This window comes from Lissotriton helveticus, chromosome 1_1, assembly GCF_964261635.1.
Source record: "Lissotriton helveticus chromosome 1_1, aLisHel1.1, whole genome shotgun sequence".
Taxonomy (NCBI): Eukaryota; Metazoa; Chordata; class Amphibia; order Caudata; family Salamandridae; genus Lissotriton; species Lissotriton helveticus.
The window spans coordinates 1182657427-1182682595 of NC_136057.1; the positions used below are offsets into that span (position 1 = coordinate 1182657427).

Consider the following 25169-nt stretch of genomic DNA (forward strand, 5'->3'; position numbering starts at 1 on the left):
CTGTGTACTACTGTATATTTTTTAAATAATATATAAGTTCACTTTATTCATTCATGCATTTCATTTACATAATCGTTCTTCCGTACGTTGTCTAAAACATCGCTCTTTTCAAATGTGTATTTCTCTGAAGGATTACAAATATTTATATCTTATTAATATAGGGTACTGTAAAACCTTTACAACTGATGTAAACCGAACAGAGGGTCAGCGTGGGAATGACATTCTTTTTCTAAATATTGGTGAGTTAATTTTATTGATGACCTTTATTTATCTTTGGGAGCAATCCACCCAGTATTTAAACACAACTTAAAGTTGCATATTACATATTAGTGCAGTGAATTGCGAGTCAGTGAAACAGCATTGAAAGCATCTGATTTTAGATAACAGGTGCATACTTAAACATAAAACTGTGCACCCATTGTTATTTAATGTCAAGAATGTGAACGCTCTTGTATTGTGTATGCAAAAAACCTAACCGCTAAGGGGTCACACATAACCAACCTCAGCGTGTGACGGAAAGGAGCATGCAGCTACTAAAGGAATTTATACGCAATACCGAGGGATATCTCATATGCTCAGAGACTTCGCAATGCACATCTCTATTTATCTACCAACATTTTTTTAATCATTTTTTATTAAATATGATTGGTATAACACCAATTACAATTAGTGACAGAAAGTCTAAGATATGAAGTTATTTTTAGGTTAAATTAAAATTTCAGAAATTGAAGGATTCTTATTCTTCAGTCCCACGTTTGCAACAACCAGCTTTCTACAGATAAATGGTATCCGTAATTTGATAATAACTAAAGTGGGAGAAGAACAAAGACAAATGAGAGTTCACATGTTTGTCACAGAAGAACGTGTGAATTGAAATGTTCAATAAATAGAATGGCCATTCAAAAATTTCAAGAGAAGCATCTTTGACAGGCCTTTATATGTAGAAACTTCATATACAAAAGGTCATTCTTCATTTGCACCAATCCAACCAACGCGTTTTGTTCCATAGTAGAATATTTACATAACAAAAGTATAAAATTACTCATACTTTGCTCCTATGATTAGTTCGATTCTCAAAAGTCTTTGACCAATGCCCAAGACATGGCATGCCACAGCGTCACACCATATGTGTCTACCATCAAAGTATTAGTGCATGTTGTAGCAATTTTTTTTTTTTAATAAAGTGCTACACTCATCACTTATAAACCCTGTAGCCAGTTCACACACGTAAGGAAAATGACCAGGGGCCAGATGTAGGTAGCCAAATACCGGTCGGTAATGGCCGATTTCGGCCGTTACCGACCGGTATTTGGCTTTTGACATGTAGGTGGCTCGGAATTTAGAGAATCGGTATATTTACCGATTCGGTAAATTTACCACTTCTGTATTTTTCCGAATCGGTAAATATACCGATTCTGTTAATCCATATGTAGGTGGCACAGTTTGCAGTGCCACAGCCCCTTAGGACTTCTTATTTTACCACCCAATCCTATTGGGTGGTAAAATACCGAATTCCAGTGTACATGCACATCTTTGCATGTACACCTATGCCATGTGACACACAGACATGCCCTTAGGGCATGTCTGTGTGCCACATGGCACACAAGCCTGCAATTGGGGTGCTACAGGGTGTCAAAGTGACACCCCGTTCCCTCTGCCAGGATTCGGTATTTACCGATTCTGTAAATACCGAATCAGTATTCACATTGATTCCTATGGGCTTCAAGGCCCATAGGAATCAATGGGAAATACCGATTCGGTATTTACAGAATCGGTAAATACCGAATCTTACAGAATCGGTAATTGTAAAATAACAATTACCTACATCTGCCTACTTCCAATTTACCTACTCTTAAATACCGAATCGGTATGATTCGGTATTTAAGAGTAGGTAAATCGGAAGTACTTACATCTGGCCCCAGGTCTTTAACCTCTTCCTAAACCTTTTTTTTTTTTTTTTTTTTTTTTTTTTTTTTTTTTTAAGTTTGAAGTTTATTGAAATATAAAGAAGCAAAGACAGAAAATGAAGAAACAATCAAGAGTCATGAGAAAATGGGATCAATCTTACAAAGTAGCGAATTACAGTTAGGAAACTAAAGCATAACATATGAAAAAATGGGTAATGAGTAAACAGGGTAAAAATATGATAAAACATGAGCTGTAAAATGATAATATGGTAATCGAATAAATTAAAGTAATGCAATCATGGAGGTTTACAAACTTCAACCGTACGTATTGGAAGTGGTGAAGGAGATTTAGCAACTGCAGATAGGTAGTCAGTGAGGGGAAGCCATAAGAGATCACGTTTGATTGCTAAGGAGATAGGAGAGACAAAATTAGTGTCAAGTCGGTGATTAAAGCAAATTGCATTCCACCATGCAGGGAAAGAAACCTCATTAGCTTGTTTCCAGTGTGATGTGATATGGTGGAAAGCAATGGCTATGCATAGGTCAAGTAATTTGTGGTTAGAGCTGGATTCAACAAGGGTGGGAGATAGGGAACCTAAGAAAATGTGTGAAATGGAGAATGAAACCTTAAATTTGAAAATTTTCTGTAGCTGGGACCAAACTAAGTGCCAGAAACGTAATATAGGGGGACATTCAAATAGCATGTGTTTCAAATCAGCTGAAAGGGAAGTGCAGGACCAACAAGTAGATGGAGTGTCTGGGGAAAAGGAGGACAGGAATAAGGGAGTGAATAACATACGATTATAGATAAAGAATAAGGTTTGTGTGGTATTTGCAGCTCTTGATGTACTGTGAATCTTGGACCAAATTTTGTCCCATAAAATAATGGACCATGTGTGAGATAAATCTTCTTCCCAAGCCAACTCAACCTTAGATTTTGAACGATCAGCAGAGGATTGTAGAGATTTATAAATAAATGACGCAGAAAGAGATTGATCAATAGCATTAGAAATCAAAAGATGTGTGGTAGGGATAGAGTTAGAGGTTGGGAGTGAAGAAAGATATTGAGTAAGGGATGGAAGTATCGATAAATATTGTTTACGAGATGAGGCAGGTAATGAGAATTGAATTTGAAGGTCCTGGAAAGAAAGAGGTTGATTATCTGAGAGAAGTTGTGAGATCCACTTTAGACCAAGGGAATGCCAGGATTTCCAATATAAGGAACGGTTGCGAATTTTGAGGAATTTATTATGCCAGATAGGTTGAGCGTGGGTTGAGGAAGCAGATGGGTAGGTGGATACTAAGTATGGACGAAGAAGAGAACAAGAGTGAGAAATGATGGGGGAACATATGGATGACACCTTAGAGGTAAAGGAGAGGACTTCTCGAAAATCGAAAGGAAGAAGAAGAGAAGATTCTAATGTGAGCCATAGGGGAGGAATGCGAGGAAGATCTGAAGAGAGCCATCTCATAGATTGTTTTAAAGAAAATGCGTTATGATATGACTTAAAGTGGGGGAACTTGACACCACCAAGGGATTTGTCTTTTTTCAGGGAAGAGAGTGCAATCCGAGATTTTTTGCCTTTCCAAAGAAATTTTAATAGAAGGGAGTCTAACGATTTGAAGTAATGATCTGGAATACGGATGGGAATCATAGAAACAGAATAGAGGACTAGGGGTGCTAGCATCATTTTGATGGAGTCTAGTCGACCCCACCAAGAAAGGAATAAAGGATTCCAACGAGTTATTGATGTATTGATTTTGTTAGAGAGAGATTCGAAATTAAATTTAAGAGTGTCTGGAATACGGGGGGCAAACCAGATACCTAAGTATTTAATCTTTATGGGCTGCCAGGAAAAACCAGAAGAGTCAAAGAGATGTTTTTGGCATAATGGGTTTAAAGGTAAGATTTCACATTTATCTACGTTAAGACGATATCCTGAGACGATAGAGAAAGAAGAAACTTGACGAAGGAAGGAAGGGAGAGTTGATTGAGGATTTGAGCAATAAAATAAAATGTCATCAGCGTATACAGATAATTTAGCTTGTTGGTGAGGACCATATTGGAAACCAGTAATCGTGTCATCAAGTCTAATCTTAGTTAAAAAGGGTTCTAAGGCTATAATAAACAATAGAGGAGATAATGGGCATCCTTGACGAACACCTCTTTGGAGAGGAAAGTAATCGGAAATCATACCATTTGCAAAGATTGAAGCATGGGGACTAGAGTATAGTAGAGATATTAGAGATATGAATTTAGGGGGGAAGCCGAACCATTTGAGAGCTTGAAACATAAAATCCCAACCAATTCTGTCGAATGCTTTTTCAGCGTCAAGGGAAATAGCAGCAAGGGGGGAGGCAAGGGAAGGAGCTTTACTCAAATTGTTAAAGAAGACACGAGAATTATCTGATGATAGGCGACCCTTAACGAAACCGGATTGTTCAGGACCTATAAGTTCTGGTAATAAGGGATCTAGTCGGAGAGCTATAATTTTGGCGAAAATTTTATAATCAGTGTTTACTAGTGATATGGGACGATAGTTCTTACATAGGGTATGATCTTTTTCCGGTTTAGGTATTAGGCAAATCAATGCTTCTTGGAAAGTTCCTTGAGAGGATCCGGAGGCCGCAAAAGATTGGAATAGGGAATGCAATTTTGGGAGAAGAAGGGAGGAGAAGTGATTATAGAATTCAATGGTAAAACCATCGGGGCCAGGGGCTTTACCTCGACGAAGAATAGAAATTGCATGAGAAATTTCCGATTGGCTAATGTCCATGTCTAATGAGTGAAAGTCAAGATGGGAAGCTTCTGGAGGAGGGATGTTTTGAAAATATGAAAGAAGATCTTGAGGGTCGGGAATAGATTCGGGAGTGTAGAGATTTTGGTAAAAGGAAACAAATTGAGCAAGTATGTCTTTATCTTTAAAGAAGGATACTCCATTTGGGTTTTGCAAGGATTCAATTTTTGTACGTTCTTTACGTATCTTAAGGTAATTGGCTAGGAGCTTGCCCATCTTGTTTTGTCCGCCGTAGTAGCGGGAATTGCATTTGAGAAGAGAGTTAGAGGCGGCGTTGGTAGTGAATTTATTGAAATCAAATTTGGCTGCGATTAATTCACGTAAAGAAGATTCAGAATTTGAGTTATAGTACGCATATTCCAATTTCTTAATATTATCCAAGAGTTGAGTTGACTTAGAGAGTGATTGTTTTTTCTTTTGGGAAACAAAATTAATGATTTTAAATGATTTTATTGATTTAATGATCCTAAACCTGGCATGATCTGAAGTCAAAGAAAGATCAGCTGGTAACAAGTTCCAATGAGTGGCTTCCAGATGAGTGAAAAAACGACCACCCATTCTGTTTTTTTTGTTAATGAATGTTTGGCCTTGGCCAGTGCTAATTTGATCGAGGCCACACTTGTCCAGGCCAATAGAAATACACTCTGCAGGTGTAAAATGGCTGGTCCAGTATGGTAAAGTGCTTTATGGACAGCATATCAGCTTAAATTGAGCTCTTACGGACTGGCAGCCAATGAAGAGTATTTAATCAAAGTGATGCCGAGCTGTTTTGGGGGATATTACAGATTAGTCTATCTGCTGCATTTTGGATGGACTGTAGACGAGTGAATAAGAAATCTGCCATTTTCAGATATAGGGCATTGCCATAATCTAGCCTACACGTGATCAATCCCTGGACTACTGACCTTCACCATTGCACTGCAATCGAGCGAAAGAGCTTACATAGCAGCATTTGCCACAGGTCGCATTGACCTGATCCTGCACGGAGAGGCAATCATCTATCAGGAATCCAAGATTCTTTGTTACTCTCCTTGTTTCAGGTGCGATGCCCAGGGACGTCTGCCACCATGAAGCGTCCTGGATGCTACGGGCACCTCCAATATGTAGGATCTACGTTATTTCTTCATTAAGCTTCAGACAATGTGCTTTTATCCAAGTGGCTACCTAGTGTCTCTGCCCTATAGAAATAATACGCTGAGTATTGTCTGCATAGGAGCAGATCTCGCAGTTCCAAGCTCTGACTGTAACAGCCAGGGAGGAGACATAGACAATAAATAGTGTAAGGCCAAGCAAGGAACCTTGCAGAATGCCCCAGTTGGATACATGGGAGTGGATCTGAAAGTGGGCATCTGAACTGACTGAGTTATTTTATTTAAAAAGGAACCAACCCATTGTAACGCTTTTGCATACAACCCGCTCTCATTTAATCTCTTTATCAACAGACAATGAGAGGCCGTGTCAAAGGCCACGGACAGGTCCTTTCCTTGAACCACTTCCCATCTAATGCTGCACAGTACAGCCAGTAAAGTAGACTTTATGCTGTTTCTGGCCTTAAAACTGGTTTTGTGACACATCCAATAGATTATTTTCAAAGAAAGATGTCGGCTGGACATTAACTAATCTTTCAAATACTTTAGACATATAGGGCAGCAGAGATATTGGATGATAAGTGGGCACAACTGAGACATTGATCCCTGCTTTCTTCACCAGGGGTGGAATCAAAACCTGCTTCCATGTAGCTTGGTAGTCAGCATTGGTCAGGGAAGAGTTAAAATTCTGGGTCAACTAGGGGCTTAAAATGGAGGCCAAGCGGGAATAAATAAAATAGGGACATGAATCAAAAGGAGAACCAGGTTTTACTTCTAACATGGTCTTTTCCACCTGGTCTACGCTAAAACTCTCAAAATTGCCTAGATGAGCCACCACTTTTTCATGAGGACCTGAGTGTCTTCTAGAGGGGCTTTGATCCTTAAACGTTGAGTACATTTTTTCTATTTTGTTCTTAAAGGAATCTGACCATCTTTTCGCAATTCATTCTCAGTCTGATTTTAATTGTTAGGGTGTGCTACTTCCTTTACAATTTAAAATAGTTCGCTGGAGGTATTTTCTTCCAGTCTTTTGATAAAGTACTCTTTTTTTGCTTTCTTAAGTGCTTTATAGTAAATTTTCATCATTGTTTTATGTGCCTGGCGGTCTTCAGTTCACTTTGCGTGACACCATATGTACTCTAGTTCTTTGCATGTTCTCTTTTCTGTCCTTAATTCTGTGGAGAGTGTCTAGATGAACTACTTTACTTAGGAGCGCAGCTGTCAAGAACCCGAGTAATTTTCCACAAACAAGTGGTCCCTATTGGGGAAGTGTAGCCCTTGACTTCCATGGTAGAGTATTAGAATCAGGGTACACAAACCACTAACACAATTAGCTCAAATATATATATATTCATTTTGTTTGTTCCGTTTATTCTTTGAGATATGCAGTTCATTTCATTAGACGTAACAAATTGTGAGGTGCTCCTAGAGAGTGATGGCACAATGAAAGTGACCATTGGTGCGAAAAGTGCATACGTGCTCTGTACAGAAACATATACATATGTGGCTAATAGGGTAGTAGGATATTTCTAGTTAGCATCCGTGGAGCGAGTGCTGCTATCCACCATCAATATATTAAAACACTGTCCGCATAGGTTATTTTGTAGACGTTTCGACCCCCTAAGTACATATTATTCAAAACGGGTCACCATCAGGACGAAAAATACATAGGAGACACCAATTGATAGGGGCAACTAGTCCCGCAGTCGAGGGGGTATTAATCCTCAAAGTATCATGAATCTTTCATATGAGCCCATAGGAGACGAGACTTGGGCTTTTAAAGGTGAATGTTTCACAAAGGAATATAGAAAATGCATTGCAAAATCGCATGTCTACAGTCATTTAATTAACAGCCTCCTTCGACAAGAGCATTCCTCCCTAGTAATGGCTGAGTTAAAATCTTCTAACTACATTTCTAAAAGCATACCTTCTTGCTCGGGAGGACAGAAGTGACCTATAAAAGACTCCACGTTATCTTTGCGCCAAACTCTTTTTGGGTTTGGGGATGGATCTGTTTTTGTTTCTAAAATATCTTCTGGCAGTGTGAAAGAGAAGTTGATTAAGAAATGGTCCGACCAGTGTAACTGGTCGATAACATGGATCCTAATCGTATAAATATTGAAACACAGCATATGTAGAGTATGCCGTGTCCCATGGGTAGAGCCGTTTTTCATTTTTTTAAATGAAGAATTTGCATCTCATTCTCTAGCCTCTTAAATGGAGAGTCCTCTGAGATTTTGAAATTCAAGTTAAAATCTCCAATTACTAAAGAAAAATCATATTTTAAAACAAGAGGGGACAACCAGGCAAAAAGCTTAGATGCCACAGCTGAGAGTTATTTCTGGGCTACTGGTAGAGAATAGCACCCTCTCGTAGCACCAAAGAGTTTCGGGACAACAGGAAGTCTACAATCTTGCAGTCCCCCATCAGGGTACTGCGTTCCACAGTGCAAAGGAACGAATCCTAAAAGATACTAGCAATACCCCTCTTGACTACCTTCTCTGCCACATTTCAAAATCTTGTAGCTGACTGGGACTGCTGCAATAACCTCCAGCAGTGTACAGCTACTAATGTTTGTTTCAGTGATAAAGACTAGGTCTGGATTCGCACCATTCATAAAGTCCAAGATCTCCATTCAGTCCTAAGGAAGGGACCTTGCATTAAAGTATAAACATTAGAAAATTTAGACTTCAAAGTTAGTGTTGGTTACAGAATGTACAAGTTTGCTAGGCTCCTCAATAGGTCGGCCTCCCCAGTTTGACCAGGAAAAAGTCCCTCTGTACACTCCGGTACCCCTGCATTCAAATGCATGTAGTCTGTCAATGACTAGACCGCTGACCTCACCCACGAAGGGTGGCCGAAAACACTCTCTACTGCACTCCCACTGCAATGCAAAATCACCATGTGGTCACTAGAATAGGGCAGATGCAGAGGATAGTTCTTAAATATTGTTAACAAGAGATTTCTGAAAGATGTCCACCATAGGTTAACCCAGAGAAAGTAACACAACAATCGGTTATTGTCAAATGTCAAAATAGCTAATACTTCAACTGGAATCCCTTTGTTATTGTCTGCATTCACTAGGACAAATCTTAAATGTTTGCTGGATGTGACACATAGTGGCAGAGAGCTGACAAAACTTGAAGCCTGTTGACAGTCTTAAATATTTAACACTGTTAAATGCTTCTCTTGGAATTTGTGAGTGGACCTTTCAAATCATACCTACTCTGTGACCAACTTGGCAACCCTTCTGATTTTGTTTTTGTGTGCCTTTTCCAATTTGGTTCTATCGATGTTGGCTTTCATTCAATGATTATCTGTTGAGTAGTTGGACAGCTATCTCCGGGAGTGGAGCATCATCTGTTTGTATACTAGGACACTGTAGAGGGATTGTTGTAACCTATTTGCTGCCTATCTCTGTTGTGGTTATGTGTAATTTGATGCTTTGAACATTTCAATGTAAGCTGTTAGCTTTTTTCAAATTCTTTTTATCGAAATATCAGACATAGATCACTATTTGTATAAAAAAATAAAGCTTATACATATATTAAATTACTCCAATAGAAACAAAAAATACGTTGTTAATTGTTAATCCTACACATTGTTCTTCTATTATAAAATAAACAATTTGTCAATGAGGTAGAGCAGAACGTGCAAAATGTCTTAATTAGAGTCCTCCACATTTACATCATTATTTTCATCAAGATCAACTTCAAACTCTATTATTTACATCCAAATCAATCTAGATTTGCTTAGATTTTCGAGATCCCATTATTTCAGAAAAACATTATGTACTTGTCAAACTACTGATATAAATAATGCTTTGAAAAAATTTGGAAGTGCCAACATGTCTTCAGCTTGTGGAAGAGATGAGCATTGTAAACTTAGTACTGGGTGCCGACTTACTAAATAAAATTTGAAAACATTATTTTTGCTTTTTACTGGCAATTTTTATTTTTTATTTAGAATTTGAAAAATAAACAAAGGATGGAAGGCCCTTTTAACTTAATGGAAAATGGAGACTTCTGTCTGTTTCAATTTGCATAATGAAATAACTTAATCTAAGCCATAGGTGTCTTAATGTTCTTTGGAGATCCATCAATCTTTGATGATACCCTGCCCGCGGAGAGGGAATTCTGTTAAAAAGTAGAACGTTTTTGTTTTGTAAGGTCTTATTTAATGGTAGCCATAAAATGAGAACTTGTTATGGTATTCAAGGATATAGAGTAGTTCTTGAAACCAGTCCGAAGTTCTTACCTGGATTAACCAGGCTATTGAGCTGTCCTATTCTTCCTACAACCTGATTCTGTATCAGAAAGAGCATTACACACCTTAATCGTTAAGCTGACATTCCTGTTTTATATTGACAGGACTAAGTCTTTCGGCAAGACTAACCAGCTTTTGTTACCCTTTACAAAGGTCAACATATTTCTAAGGCAGCCATTGCAAAATGGATTTTCAAATACATCCAAATTTGCTGTACTAAAACTGTACTCCCTACACACACCAGTACACGCTTTACTCATAAAAAGGAGCCACCATGGCTTACTTGGGTAAATTCACATTAGCTGATATCTGCTAGGCAGCTATATGGTCATCATCAATGCAGACACGAAAAATTATGGTGTGGGCATCCTAGCTTGTCAACGGGCTATGGTTGGCCAGACTATGATGAGCTTATTTCAGACATCTGCATCTTCACCAATACTTCCTAGTTGAGTATGAGCAGTAACTTCATCTACCAGAACATGCTCTGTTAAAGCTCAGGAAAAGAAAGCATGCTCACTGTAGAAATGCTAGCGTGTAGGAAACATTTCTCACTTACATACTGTGAAAGAGGGGAAACATTTCTCACATACTGTGAGAGGAACATATAGCTTCCATTCATTACCTTACAACATGTATTTCATCAGTCTACTTAGTGAAGTTTCTGCTTCTCTTGTCGTTGCCTGGCTGAGTGGTGCTTCTGCTCGTAAAGACAGTCCACGCATTCCAAAGACAACCACACCCTTCTAGACTGATTTAAAATGTGCTTTTTAAAAAATCTTTATCAAGGACTGATTTTGATACCGACATTAACATCCACCTGTACATACATTCAGATCAACTTTGTCAAAACGCTACAGTACTCTTTTGGGAACTAATATGGCTGCCCTTTTGTATTCACCTGGCCAAGATAATTGCCTGAGCATTGTCTAATTTTTAGAATGAGACTTCTCACTTCTAGGTGCTAACACTTTGATAAGTGATTGTTGGTACTAATCTATTCTCTCTACGAATAAATATCCTCAATAGCTAAGTTATTCTAACCCTGCACCTGTGTTTTTTTTTTGGTTGATAATGGCAAATAGTTATCTTATTGCATCTCCTTTGTTTTTTCACAGGTGTTTACATTGCTGTTTATCTGCCTCGTCAGTTTCTTCACCTCATCAACATGCAACATCCTCACCTCATGTGCTATCATTTCTTCTTAGCAGGTATAGTAGACTGCAGTGCATGTTAAGAGACCAGTTTTTACACCGGTGTGAAAACTCAGGACTGCTCTTACAAGATATTGGACTTGAACGTGGCTAGTAGCATGAAGTATTAGGCCACTAAAATATTTTAGCTTTAGCTTACTGCTAGTAATACATCTCAGTATTCATATGTATTTCATATGAAAACCTTTTTCTTCCAGACTGTGCAGTAGCAGCTACCACGGGTCCACTTAGTTGTCTGCAGCAGATGCTGCCTGATCATTGCACATATGTGAATATGGACAGGTGCAGATGTCAATTCCTTATTTTTTGGGGGAGTACCAGCCTAATTCTACTGGACCAGTCCTTTCATTATCTGTGCCTTTGTGTCTGCCTGCTGTTTTTGATGGTGATTACTGCGTTGATTGCGATCAGTGAATTGAGGAGCAGCTTGCAACATGTGAGACTAATCTATTTAGTTGAGCCCCACAAACCAAACTCTTGACCACTGACATCTCCCCTAAACCAGCAAAACATGTCTTGATAGATACCTGTACAAGTGTTTTCACCAATAGTATCTTGGCAGTACAACCGGTATGATATGTGAGAAGTGCAGAAGCAAATTATTGGGAAAGGTGTGTCTTGAAGGCTCTACGAATGGAAGAATGGTTTATGATGCTGCACAAAGGTAATGGCAGGCAGTTTTACAATCTGGGCGTTAAAACTGAGAAGGCTGTAACTACCACAGAAGTCTTCTTAATCCTAAAGTAAGGTACTGTTTCCATTAATTCAAACGCAACGAATGAGGGATTGTCGTGGGACATACAGGGTTAGATGGCAGGAGTAGCAGTGCCATGTAGGGCTTTGTGAACTAGCCACTGTTTTTTTAAATGTGAGACCAGTAGCCGACGAAGAGAATGTTGGGTCTCTGTCATGTGTTCAAATCTACTAAGCCCATAAACTGATCTAAAAGCCAGATTCTGAAGAAGTTGTAAACTGGCCTGCATCTTTGCGAGAAGCCAGAGATACAGTATTTGCTTATTTATTTATTTATTTAAATGTTTTGTATAGCGCGAACATGACCCTTGCGGGTATCAGAGCGCTTTACAAGTAAGGTAGTTAAACAAAAGAAAAATTATGCAAAAGAAACATAGTATTACGAGATAAAGACTTATCTTACAGCTGGATTGTTACAGGAGTCCGAACTAATGTTCACATGAATTTCGTCACGAGAAGAGATGTAACTTTTTTTTTTTGAAGGATGCAGATGATGGTTTGAGTCGTGTTTCTGGGGGTAGTGCATTCCAAATCCTTGGAGCAATTCCAGAGAAGGAGCGATTAAATGTTTTCTTCTTGGCAAATCTTTGAGGCTTCAAAAAAAGGTTGTTTGCGCTCCCAGAGGATCTGTTTCCACATGAGAGCTCCTGTTTCTGGGCCAGGTACCTCGGGGTGTTGTGATGTAGGGCTTTGAGTGTCATGCAAGTCCAGTTTGGTTAGAATAGAGACGCCTACCACTAGGACCATCAGATGTTGTGGACTCAAGACCTGGACCGTGCATAGTTGATTTAATCAGAGGAAGCATACAATCAATCAGTCAATCAGGGAATTGTAAGCACACTACTCACCCGTGAGGGTCTTAAGGCGCTGGGTGGGGGGGGGGGGTGTAAGGCAGCTCAGTTCAGTCGAAGAGCCAGGTCTTGAGTGTTTTCCTGTAAATTTTCTGGGACGGGGCATGTCTGATGTCGATCAGGAGCCTGTTTCAGGTCTTGACCGCGATGTAGGAGAAGGCTCTTCCTCCTGTTTTGGCTCTGCGGATGCGCGGAGTTTCAGTGAGGGCGAGGTTTGTGGATCGGAGGTTTGTTTTGGTTGCATGGAAGGATATTCTTTCGTTGAGGTATTGGGATCCGATGTTGTGGAGACATTTGTAGGCATGGCTGAGTATCTTGAACGTGATTCTCTTCTTGACGGGGAGCCAGTGGAGGTTCCGTAGGTGTTGACTGATGTGTTTGTGTCAAGGGATGCCGAGCACGAGTCTGGCTGCTGTATTCTGTATTGTCTGGAGCTTGCATAGTAGAGACTTGTTGATCCCGGAATAGAAGGTATTTCCGTAGTCCAGTCTGCTGGTTATGAGTGTGTGGGTAACAGTCTTTCTAGTGTCGGGGGGATCCATTTGAAGATCTTTCGTAGGATGTGGAGGATGTTGAAGCAGCTGGAGGCGACAGCTTTGACCTGTCAGTTCATGGAGAGGGAGGAGTCTAGTACAATGCCGAGGTTTTGGGCGGGGTTTGGGGGGCTGCTGTGGGCGGTGGGCCACCAGGTGGTGTTCCATGCTAACAGAGTGGTTCCGAGGACGAGGACTTCTGTCTTCTCTGAGTTGAGCTCCAGGCAGCTGTTGCTCATGCAGGATGTGACGTACTGCATTCCTTCCTGGAATTTGAGTCTGATGGTGGTGGGGTCCTTGGTGAGGGAGAGGATGAGCTGGGTGTTGTCGGCGTGGGATACTATGCTGAGGCCGTGCTGTCTGACGATGGTGGCGAGGGGGGCCATGTAGATGTTGAAGAGGGTTGGACCGAGCGATGACCCCTGGGGTACTCCGCATTTGATTTCCGTGGGTTTGGAGAGGAAGGTTGGCAGTCTGATTCTTTGGGGTCTGCCGGTGAGGAACAAGCGGTTCCAATGGATGGCAGTTCCTTGTATGCCGGCATCGTGAAGCCTGGTGGCGAGTGTGCAATGGGAGACTGTGCCAAATGCTGCTTAGAGTTAAAGTAGGATCAGGGCTGCGGTGTGTTCTTGGTCGAGGAGGGTGTGGATGTTGTCTGTGGCACCTAGTAGGGCGCTCTCAGTGCTGTGGTTGCGGTGGAATCCAGATTGGGAGGGGTCTGGGATGGAGTTGTCTTCGATGAACCTTTTTAGTTGTGCGTTGACTGTCTTTTCAGTGACTTTTGCTGCGAAGGGGAGGAGGGAGATGGGCCGGTAGTTTTTGAGGTCTGTGGGATCTGCGTAGGAGTCTGACTTCTGCACATTTCCAGTCGTCAGGGAAGGAGCGGTCTTGAAGGTGGCGTTGATGGTGCCTCGTAGTTCTGGCATGATGGCGGCTCTGTGGTAGATGTGCGGTGTGCAGGGGTCTGTGGGTGCCCCTGAGTGGATGCTTTTCATGGCCGAGGTGGTCTCTTCAATCGTGGCCTGTGTCAAGGAGGATATGGTGGGCTGGTGTCGCCGGACGAGGGGGTGGTTGCCGTGTCGGGTGTCCAGGCATTGAAATTGTCATATAGGCTCTTGATTTTCAGGTGGAAGTAGGATCCAAGCTTGTTGCAGAGGTCCTGGGATGGGGTGATGTCCATGGTTTCGCTGGGGGGGCTTGGTGAATTCCTGGATGAGGCGGAAGAGTTCCTTGGAGTTTCTGGAGTTGGCGAAGATTATGTTTTGGATGAAGGTCCTTTTGGTGGTCCTGATGCGTTGGTGCTATTCCGTCATGGCGTTCTTGTAGGTGGTGTGGTTTTCAGGCGTTTCGCTGTTCCTCCACTTCTTCTCTAGGCGTCTGCTCGTGGCTTCTTGCAGGTCAGTGGTGTACCAGGTGGCCTTCCTGGGGAGCTGTCTGTCAGAGTTGCGTAGGGGTGTGAGCTTCTCTGCGCAGTTGGAGATCCATTTGTGCAGTGGTGGGGGTGTCGCGGTTGAGGGTGGAGTTGAGCTGAGCTGATACTCAGTGACTTTGCTCCAGTTCCTTCGCAGAGGGCGCAGAGCAGATTTGGGCGGCTTGGGTGTATAGAAAAGGAAGTGAGCGCAATGGTGATCCGTCCATGGGGGTTGCGTGGTGTGGATGAACAGGATGTTGGTTCCTCCTGGAAGATGGGGTCGAGGGTGTGTCCTTCCTTGTGGGTCGGTGTGGTGACTAGCTGTTTCAGTCCAGTGTTGGTGAGGTTGTCCAGAAGGGTGGTGGAGTTGGGGTTGCTGGGGTTTTCGAGGTGGAAGTTCAGGTCTCCGATGAGTATGTAGTCCATGGAGGCGATGGTGTGGGTTTCGATGAGGTCTGTGATGGTGGAGGTGAATGGGACATGGGGGTAGGGGGGTCTGTAGGTGGGGGTGGCACGGAATGTCGTTCTGAGGCTGGTCTGGATCTAGTGCAGGTGTTCAGCGCCAGAGAAGGCAGCGCTTGAGGTGGGGAGACGGAGGGACCTTTTGTGTGTGATGGTGAGTAATCCTCCTGGGTGGTTGAGGCGGTCCTTCCTCTGGATCTTGTATTCTTCAGGAAAGGTGATGGCGATGTTGGGGCTGTAGTGTAGTTCCTATATTCCCAATAGGCTCTGCGCATTGGAATAATATATTCAGCAGTGTAGACGTAGGACTGAGGTTATCTAGGTCTCTACTGACTATATTAGACTTAAGGTTTGCCAGCTAGCTCAGAGGTCACTAGAAACTTTCTCGAATAAACGAGGAGTTTAACCTCCCTGGATAGACAAGAAGGGATTAGCTTCTGAACATGACAACTTTGCTCTCCCTGAATAAGAGTGTATCTCTAGAGTCGTGTGAAAACAATAGACCGCTATTTCACTCAGTCAAATGTGCGTACTTAGTTTCACCAGAATGCAGAGAAAAGAGAGACGGGCGTTTTCAATAAAAGGTGTTATTTATTGAGCAGTCTTCTTCCTCATACAAGAGAAATGAATTGCCACAATTGTAATGCTCATGGTAAAGTAAAGTGTGTACAGTAAAAGGAGGATTATAAAATAATACTGTAAAAGCATTGATATGGTTTCTTAGCCATATCGTACTAAAATAGATAAAATATATACATACATATATACATTGACTAATCGTACTCAACTGGTGCTTCTAACTACGCCTACCCCGGTGTACCTGACCTAAGCCTAATACATGGGAGGGAGTAAGTAAGTAGCAGTTTAAGTTAAGTTTGTTTTGCCAAGAATCTGACTCAAGAAATCTCTGTAAGGGTTTAGTCAGCTCCGTACCTGGGTATTAGAAAGCAGGAGGCCTTGTATCTCTTTCTCAGGACTCGATATCCCAGTAACCCGCGAAGGTATCTGGAAACACCGGAGCTGGATTTCTCGGCAGTAGAAAAGACAGCGTCTCTCTCAGTGCGTCAGGGAGGAGGTGCAGCGTCCGTGGGCTCTCGCATCAGCTGGGCTCTCGGGCAAGTAGATAGCTGCTCTGCTCCAGAATCACCACCGTGTGTTTGCTTAAGGCAACGTTTGTATATTTATACCTGAAAGGTGCCTGGGTTTGACGTAAGGTTGGACATAAGACGTCAATAAAGATGTCACTAAGAACTGGCCGTTCTTACAGTGCTTTACAGGAGTTCTAGGACGAAATCAAAACAAAAGCAAGGGGGATTTCCCAGGTTGCTGGAGGCTTGGTTTTGTTTAGAGAACTCGCTGTGCTTACTAGGGGGCCGGAGAAGTAGCCTTGCTTAATGTGACAGCATGTGCTACGACTGAATTATGGATATGATTATTTTGCCGTTGTATGGATATTATTGATTATAGCCGGACAAGGGCATAAAATAGGAATATCGATTCAGGTTCCTAGATAAAACACTACACCCACTCCACGAATTAATGTCCATCATTACTAAAACTTAAGCAATAGTAAACATAAAAGGTGCATGTGCATACCAACCCACCCCAAAATACATTTTTGCATTTGAAATGGTGTATGCGAAATACATGAAAATGATTATAGGTACTGTACGCTTTTCAAGCAGTGTAATCATTCATTAAAAAGGATGCATATATATATATCGGCATGAATGATTTCCGAAACATTTACACATGAAATGGCTCTTAATACAGAAAAAAAGTTCGAGACCATTCCATCGCATATAAATAAAGTTGCTGTAAATGTGCTAGAGGCTGACGTGATATATTGTCTTTAGAGTTCCTAAAATAGAAGCTCTGTTCTCTAAGAATAGTTCTACTTCAAGCAGAGTACATGTGCCAGAAAAAAGGGAAATATTTTGGAATCGGTAAAAAAAATAATTTCGCTTTCAGGGGAGAGAGAAAAAATATAGTTCCAAATATGTTCAGTAGCTTTTGTTTATCAAAGCCGAAGGCTGAATTCAGAGTTAAGGGAACGCTGTGTACTAGTTTGCTTAAAAGTTATTCTTTTTGTTCGGGGGAAAACATCATTTCAGACAGACTTTCAAAAAAGTGGTTTACCGCTTCAGGTGAAAGTTCGACCAAGTTGGAAAATGCCGCAACTGTGCAGTCGTGAGCATGATTGCTATCATCGATGACCGAATCAGCAGTGCTCACAGAAGGTCGTACCTGGGTGATGTTGCTCTCATCTCGTACTTCACTACCCTTTAATCGCAGTGGTGAAGTCTCAACGAATGCCGTCATCAGGATTGGTAACCGCTGGGGACAACACGATGCATGAGCCGTTACCGGACTTAGCAAAGTATCTGTATCCAATGGTACTGCTGATTGTAGTGTAAGACAAACGTCCAACACTCATTCTTCTCCGCATAGCATACATCGAAGCACAGGTAAGATACAATTCTGCCAGATGGGTCTGAATGAAAGAAACCAGGTCATATTCAGATCTCTTAGCCGGGCTAATCCAAGGACTTTAGTTATGCGGTCCCGATAGCGTATAGCTAGGATTGTTTCTTCCATTGTTGCTGGAGTCTTGTCTGCGTTTTGGCTTGCCATAACGAAGCAGAAGTATCAAAAATAAAATGCCTGCTACGAGTCCCAACAGGAGTGGTAGGCCGCCAAAGACAGAATGGACTAAATTAGGAAAAATGCCCAGAACTGTTGAGAAGGGTGTTAACAGTTCCGAAAAAATTGTCTTAAATACATGTGGGATACCGCTGGTATCAGACATATTTAGGATTTGGCTTAATATTTCTGCGAAATGTAGGGGGCAATTTGTTGATAAAAGGCTATGTATCTCTGCCGTTGTCCTTGCGACTTGTAGATCATACGTTTCTTTTGATGACGTCAAGGGCACAGGTGTCTGCAAAAGGACAGACTTCATTCTGCTTAAAGTATCAATTCGAATAGAAGAGATATTCAAAAAGGGCCACATTTTTGCCTCCCTTTCTGGAGTGCTGTTTGGAAACAATACTTGCATACAGCAAGTGACCATGGAACTAACGCTCACGAGATAAGCTTTTCCTGGCACCATGCCACAACATCTGTGGTCCACTATTAGAATATAGCTCCTGTTAGAAAGCTGTCTAAAGAATGGCTCTATTCGAGTTGCAGGTGTGCCATGCTGGTGACATGAAAGGTTGTTTGAAGTTCCCTCAAAGGCCCCATGCAGGTTAATACCTTGACACAGAAGTATACCACTTAGTGACCTTATACAATTATTACCACTAAGAAATACATTCTGTTCCTTTTCACTCTAACATGTGTGTGTGTAAGGTAATTTCCATGATGACTTAATGTACCCTTTACCCAACCTTTCATACTGGCCTGCTGGTATATACTCTTGACAGAATTTAAATTGGAAATTTGTTATCGGAATAGTTATTATTCTGTGTATTATCCATTCAATGACAGGTCGTTCTGACATTGTCAATGGTAATCTCTCAAGTTTTTCAATGCTCAGAATTGTATATTCTGCTCCTTTCTGTGCCAAGCTGATTTGTGCATCAGTAAGGTTAAAGATAGAGAATAATGACGTTGTGTTGATTAAACGCCAAGGCACGTAGCCTGAACGCAGATTTTGTAACGTCCAGCCAAGCTGTACAATAGAACGTAATTGGGACTGACCATGTTGTAACATTAGCAAGTCCTGCTCTATTATATCTATAGCAGATGATACAATACTGTCCAGTGAATATATTCTGGAAGACAGTCATTAACCCATTGTCCACAACAGAAAGTGATTTTTCCAAATTAATACGGTCAATTTCCCGTATTTTTTCTGCTGTTTCAATTTGCGTTTCTTTCCAAGCTTTGTTGTAAGCTGCATATATACCGGCCGCTATGAAACGTTTTTGACGCTGTTTGCGTGGTCCCATTATGAAATCACGCAAGTCAGCACCGTCTTTAAGTAAAGTCAAGTGTTGCTTAATTTCTGTCAGTGTGGATTTCTGTAGCCATTCGAGGCAGAGTTTTCCTACACTGTATGTAGTAACTATCCCTGGATGTTGTCTCTGGGAGTATCTAGGGTCTGGCCTGGTCAATTTGAACCCCTGTATTTTGTTCAGGAATCTATCTTGACAGTTATTTGTGTCTGTGGGCCAGATCAACCATTTTTTCCAATCAGGATGTGTTCTGTTTTGGTTAAAAATATGGGATACGTCTATCTCAACATCTGTAGTGCTATTACTGTCAGGTGTTGGCTTTGGAATAGACGGTTTGTTTAAGTCTTTAATTTTGGCTAGGCCAAGACATGTTGTCTGTTGGATGGTATCATTCAAGAATATAATTTGTTCTGGGATCATGCAGGCTATAAATAATGATTCTATACCTTGGACCTGCTAATCTTTGGTACCCCAGATGGTTTTTGTTTCAATATTGTTTTTCCAAAAATCAAAACCAAATGTAGTCATTTGTTCATAAAATGCTTCTGAATAGATTAATTTAGTGTTTGTCAGCATTGTTTTCATTCCTGTCTTATTTAACATTTTGAAATAAAAGGCTTCTGCTTCACTTGTGTCAAACCCTGAGAAGTATGGGAATTTCTCATAAAATGTTTTTGAACTGCCTTTTGGTGGAGTTGCACAATCTTCCCATTGATTATAGTTTAAAACATTTCTAGGTTGAGCAGATTTATGCAAATAGTGATGTGCAAAATGGTTGTAGCAGTACATTTCTTCATAATTAGATGAACCCTGCAAGTAATCATGTTCTGTAAATTTTGCTGACATTACTAAATCTGACATCATATCATTAATACTTTCAAAGTCCCAATCATCAGAGAATGTGCTCGGTTTTACAAAGTCACTTAATGAAATCTTAAACTGGTGTGGATACTTCAAGAGCTCGACCGGGCCATAAATCTCGTAATCTGTTTTGTCCCAAGCTACCCCACCGGGTATTGGATTGGCTGTGACATTCACGGATGATAGTTCTCTTTTCTCGATGTGAGATGACTTGTGTGGCTTTAGGACCAAGTTGATGTTCTGACTTGCAGTGTCCATTGTACTATATTTTCCCTCAATGAATTTTTCCAAACAAAGAACCATGATGAGCCAAAGCAGGAGTAAAAGTACACCTAACACAATCCAAAATTCAATCCATGGAGAAATCAGATAGGTTTCTTTGAGTTGATGAAAGAGTTCTGTTACTTTGTTTTTGAAAGATTTAGTTGTTGGCTGTTCTTCAGGCTCGCTTGGATCCTCCGAAAAGTCATCGAAATTGATGAAGTAGCCAGATGCAGGTTCTGTCAATTGTTGGAATCGCTTCCGGATATTTATTTGCTTTTGGAATTTTCTTTGTTTCATTAGCATAGTCTGTGGCTACATCGTTGTAGACAGGTGTTTCTTGATAAACTGTTTCAATTTGGGCTTCAAGAGGCACAAGTTCCATGGCATTATTGCATAGTCCTTTTTTAATCACTGCAGGTTTATCAAATGTGATTAGTCTCTCAGTTTGAACCTCTTGGATTGTAGCAAGATTTGGTCTTCTGCTATTTCTTGGGAGTCCACTGGGACTACTACTTATTATCGGCCACATGATTGTGGTTTTACCAGGTCGATTGATACAACTTGGTTCTCCTTTTTACCAGCAAGGGGCGGTAGTACAACTGATCTTGTTCCGTTGACAGCTAAGACAGGTACTGCTTTTCTGTAAGAAGGCCCAAATTCCTTCTTCACCGCGATCATCTCTCTGACCAGATCCCCAATCTTTGGAATCCAGACAGGCCTTGATGGAACAGATGGTTTCTCTTCAGTGGCTGTTGGCTGCTGTTTTATCTTTACGTTGCTCAGGTCTTTTCTTGTTTCATTTAAGTCCTGTAAAATAGCCAAACGATCTTTGATATCAAAGCATTTTTCTTCTACCACTGAAGTCTGACTATCGAGGTCCTGAATGTGCATTCTAGTACGTTGGACACTTGTTAAATGTTGGACCCACCCATCACCCGTACCTAATACCCTTGCCGTTATAGATTGCTTTATGTCTCGGTTTTTCCTTTCCACAATCCCGTTTCCCTCAGGATGGAAGGGAGAAGAGTACCGCAATGCAATGCCCATGCTGGTCATGGCCTCCTTATAAGCTCGAGAGCTAAAATCAGGACCCTGGTCAGAATGTAGCATGCCAATTGCGTTTGTGCCGATATAGACTCGCAAATCTTTTATAACAGTTCTGGCGTCAGCCGAGCGCTGGTGTCTACATTTTAAGTGAATCTAGTCTTAAATAATATACATTGGGACGCATGTTTCCTGTTTAATCATGCGTATAGATCGCCTTATGCTTTCTATTAGGTCTTCTGGCACTACTTCGGCCGGTTCGCCACTGCGATCTCTGTTGCAATTTTCACAATTTTTTGCAAATTTGTGATTATCCATGCTCATTCCCGGCCACCAGTATTCTGATTGTAATTCTGTCAGAGATTCCTTGATCATCTGATGCCTTAGACCTAATCCCATATGTGCTTCTTGTATTAAGAAGATTCTCCTGTTCGTGTTTGGAATTACTCTATCCCCCACTCCAGGGATTCGAGCAAAAGGAACGGAGTTTGCATCGATTATGTATGTATAATTGAGTGGATAGTTCATGGGTAATGCTGCACAGTTGCCTTTTGAAGACGTTTTTACCGCCAGCATGGTTTCCCCGTCTATGTATTTTTCTGAACGCTTTTTTGTGGCTACGGAAGCCGGCTTAGTTGCTTCCGCTGTGGCTGTCTCAGCCAATGAATTCCCTGCAGCGTCAACGCCATCACGCTGATGACTCAGTGTATGTATCACGTGAGTCTTTTGTAGTTCTTTCTTTAAAAGAAATACTTGTTCCCAAAGCGATTTTTGCTTGATTGTGGCACCTGTGTCATCTTTGTAACCGTTTTGAACTCATTTCTGCAAGTCATTATTGTATGTTTTGACGCAGGAATGCGAATCGCACACTATAAGTGTTTCGGGAATTCGCGATCGGCAATGTCGAGCGCCATTTTTAAAGCTATTAATTCAGTTTGTTGACCGTAATTGTCTTTTACAGATTGTGACATTGTTACCAGTGGTCTCAATTTACCTCCGCGCCACCGGCATTTGACAACCTCGCACGTAGCGTTATATGCTTGTTTTCCCCAAACTGAGGGTTCTGCATAACTGTTTGTGTATATTACACAGGCGTACTGTTGTAGGAGCAGAATGTCGTTAGGCAGAGGATATTCTTTTCATACGTTAGATATTTCAATTTTTTCATTTCCGGGTCAAAATAGTATTTCACTTTTTCTGTGACAAGAGAATTTTCCCATTGTATCCATTTTGGATCTAATGCCACGGCAGTTAAATTGCGTGGGCTTGTTAATGCCTCGAAGACTGATTCTGCTGTTAAAACAGTAATCTGTCTGCCTTGGGCCTGGGCTCTTTCTTTTGCTACAGCTGTTTGAATGGCATTTACAACATTTTTCGCAAGACTGAATGTTTTTTCAACTTGTGAGTACAAGTGTGATTTGTATGCTATTGGTACCTTTTCTCCCTCATTAGATGTCAGGTACGTGAATCCGCATCTTCCTGGGATGACTCGGATTACAAGGTTGCGTGTATTATCGCGAGTTTGCAATTTTGTTTTTGCTAACATGTCTGTTTGCAATGATCTCAAAATTTCTGTGTGTTTTTGAGTCCAATTGATTGGTTTAAAATCTGGTTTTATTAATTCATAGAGAGGTTTAACCCTCTCTGCATAATTTAGAATGTATGTTCTTCCGAAATTCAGGAAGCCTAGTATTGATTGTAAGTTCCTCAGCGTTTTTGGTGCTTGGAGTACAGCACACTTCTCTAAGAAATTGTCTGCTAGGCTCTTGCCTTCACTTGATAATTCATATCCTAAAAACAGGACAGTTAGATGGGCAATTTGTGACTTTTTAAAGTTGTATTTGTAACCCTCTGCTGCGAACCCAAGTATTATGGTGTTCACTCTTTTCAAGTGAGTATCCAAGTCATCATCTGTTAGATAGATGTCATCGACATAAGATAATGCCTCATCATCATACATTTGTAGTAACTCTGTTACTCTTGCTGAGAATAATCCTGGGCTATTCTTGAACCCCTGTGGGAGTCGACAGAAATTTTACTGAGAGCCCATTATTGAGAAAGCGGTCAAATACCTGCTTTCAGGTGCAATGTTTTGACAAAAGAATCCATTAGAGATGTCTAATGTTGTTTTGTATTTTTTGCGCACGATGTTATTCATTAGTGCTGCACTGTGTGAGTTTTGTACTGCAAATGTCTTGCAACATGAGTTAAGGTGTCTAGACTATATGAATCGTCTGGCTTGGAGACAGGAAACAAAGGATTGTTCATTTGTGAGGTGCATGTTTCAATCACCCCCTGGTATTCAAGTTGATCTAAGATCTCCCTGACCTGTTTTTTGCTACTTGCTTAATTGGGTACTGCCTTTGTGCAATCGGTTGACATTTTAATTGGATTTTGTGAGGAGGAGAGTCCTCATCCCATCCTACATGATTTTTATATAATGCAGGAGCTTGGGCTACTGCCCACTTTCTTGCAAGTGTATATTTTTTATGAATTGGAATGTGATTTGAGAAGGCAGGCATAATCATTTCTTCGCCATGAGGGCACTCCCTGACAAACTCTGGTGGCCAGTCCTTTTCAGCTAAAAGGATGTCATAGCCTTTGGAAAGGTTATCCCAAAATAGACCCCTTACTTTCCTAGTCTTATCTCTCTCTATACGTAGTGTTATCTCATATATTTTATGAGGTTTGCTCACTCTGCTGTCTGCAGTTTCCACTTGAATGTACTCATTCGTGTCCACTGTCTCCAGATGATTCATCAGGATCTTGCGAGCTATGGTCACTTCTGCTGCGCTGTCTAGCACTGTCTGGGCCCACTCTCCAGTTTTCAGCTGTGTCCTCAGTATCCTCGGCATGTTTGACTATTTTAATGCTGGCTACCTTCTTTCTTGGAAATTTTAATTTTTTACTTTGATGAGCAGGTTCCTTGTCTTTGGACTTGACGTGCTCTTACCTGTGTTCTGACCGTCCTCTTCTTTCCGATTTCTGCGAGGAAGTCTGAAAAGATCGAGAGGGACGTGTATCAATATCTTGATATCTATCAGGTTTCTTTAGATTATCCCTATTTCTAAGGTTGTATCTTTTCTCAGAGGGCTCCCTCTGGGGAGACTTGTGTCCTTGGTCCGGAGATCTTTCTCTCCGCCGAGGAGACCTTCCTCTGGACTGGAATCTTTTTTCTTTGGGAGTGGATTGTTTATTTCCATCCCAGCTCTTTTCTGGAGTGTTTAGATTATTTTTAATAAATATCTTTTCAGGATTTTCAGTTAGTTGGGGTTTTACGGGTTTCCCACCCAAACTATCTCTTCCTAGTTCTTCATAGGATTTTTCTATGATTCTGGCAAGTTCAAATGGTTGTTCTGCTATATCTGTTTCTTTCAATTTCTGGCGGATCGCCACAGATGCTGCTTCCCCTTTTATGTTGGCTAATAATATAGCCGAGACCTGCTTGAAGTCTTTTAGTAATTTCATACCCAGAGTTAAAGCAGGTTCTGGACCGTATTCATTTTGAATCTGTCTTAGCACATCGGGTATTACCGCCATGGACGGAACACCATGTGTTTTTGTGTAAATGGAGGCAAAGACTGTGCCGCAAGTGTCACAGTCCTCTACATGTGGTGCGATCCCCATTGGAAGACAGATAGTCAGAATTCTGTGTTTCTCAGTAGCGGTAGTATCCGGAAATACTGCCTCTATTTGAGTGATTTTTTGTGCTAACCAGAATGGAATTTGTTCCTGTTTTGCGGGTACTTTACCCA

General features: G+C 41.1%; 1 protein-coding gene across 2 annotated transcripts in view; it reads left to right on the top strand.

Moving 5' to 3' along the window:
* The window catches only part of GSAP (gamma-secretase activating protein), a 725614-nt gene that overhangs the window by 407954 nt on the left and 292491 nt on the right, over window positions 1-25169 (top strand). For both annotated transcript variants that reach the window (XR_013608568.1, XM_078679324.1), the window contains exons 14-15: window positions 162-239; window positions 11178-11270. Coding sequence is in view for 1 of the 2 variants with exons in the window: in XM_078679324.1 (XP_078535450.1) it covers window positions 162-239; window positions 11178-11270 (171 nt within the window). In the remaining variant the exon portion in view is untranslated. The remainder of the gene's footprint in view (window positions 1-161; window positions 240-11177; window positions 11271-25169) is intronic.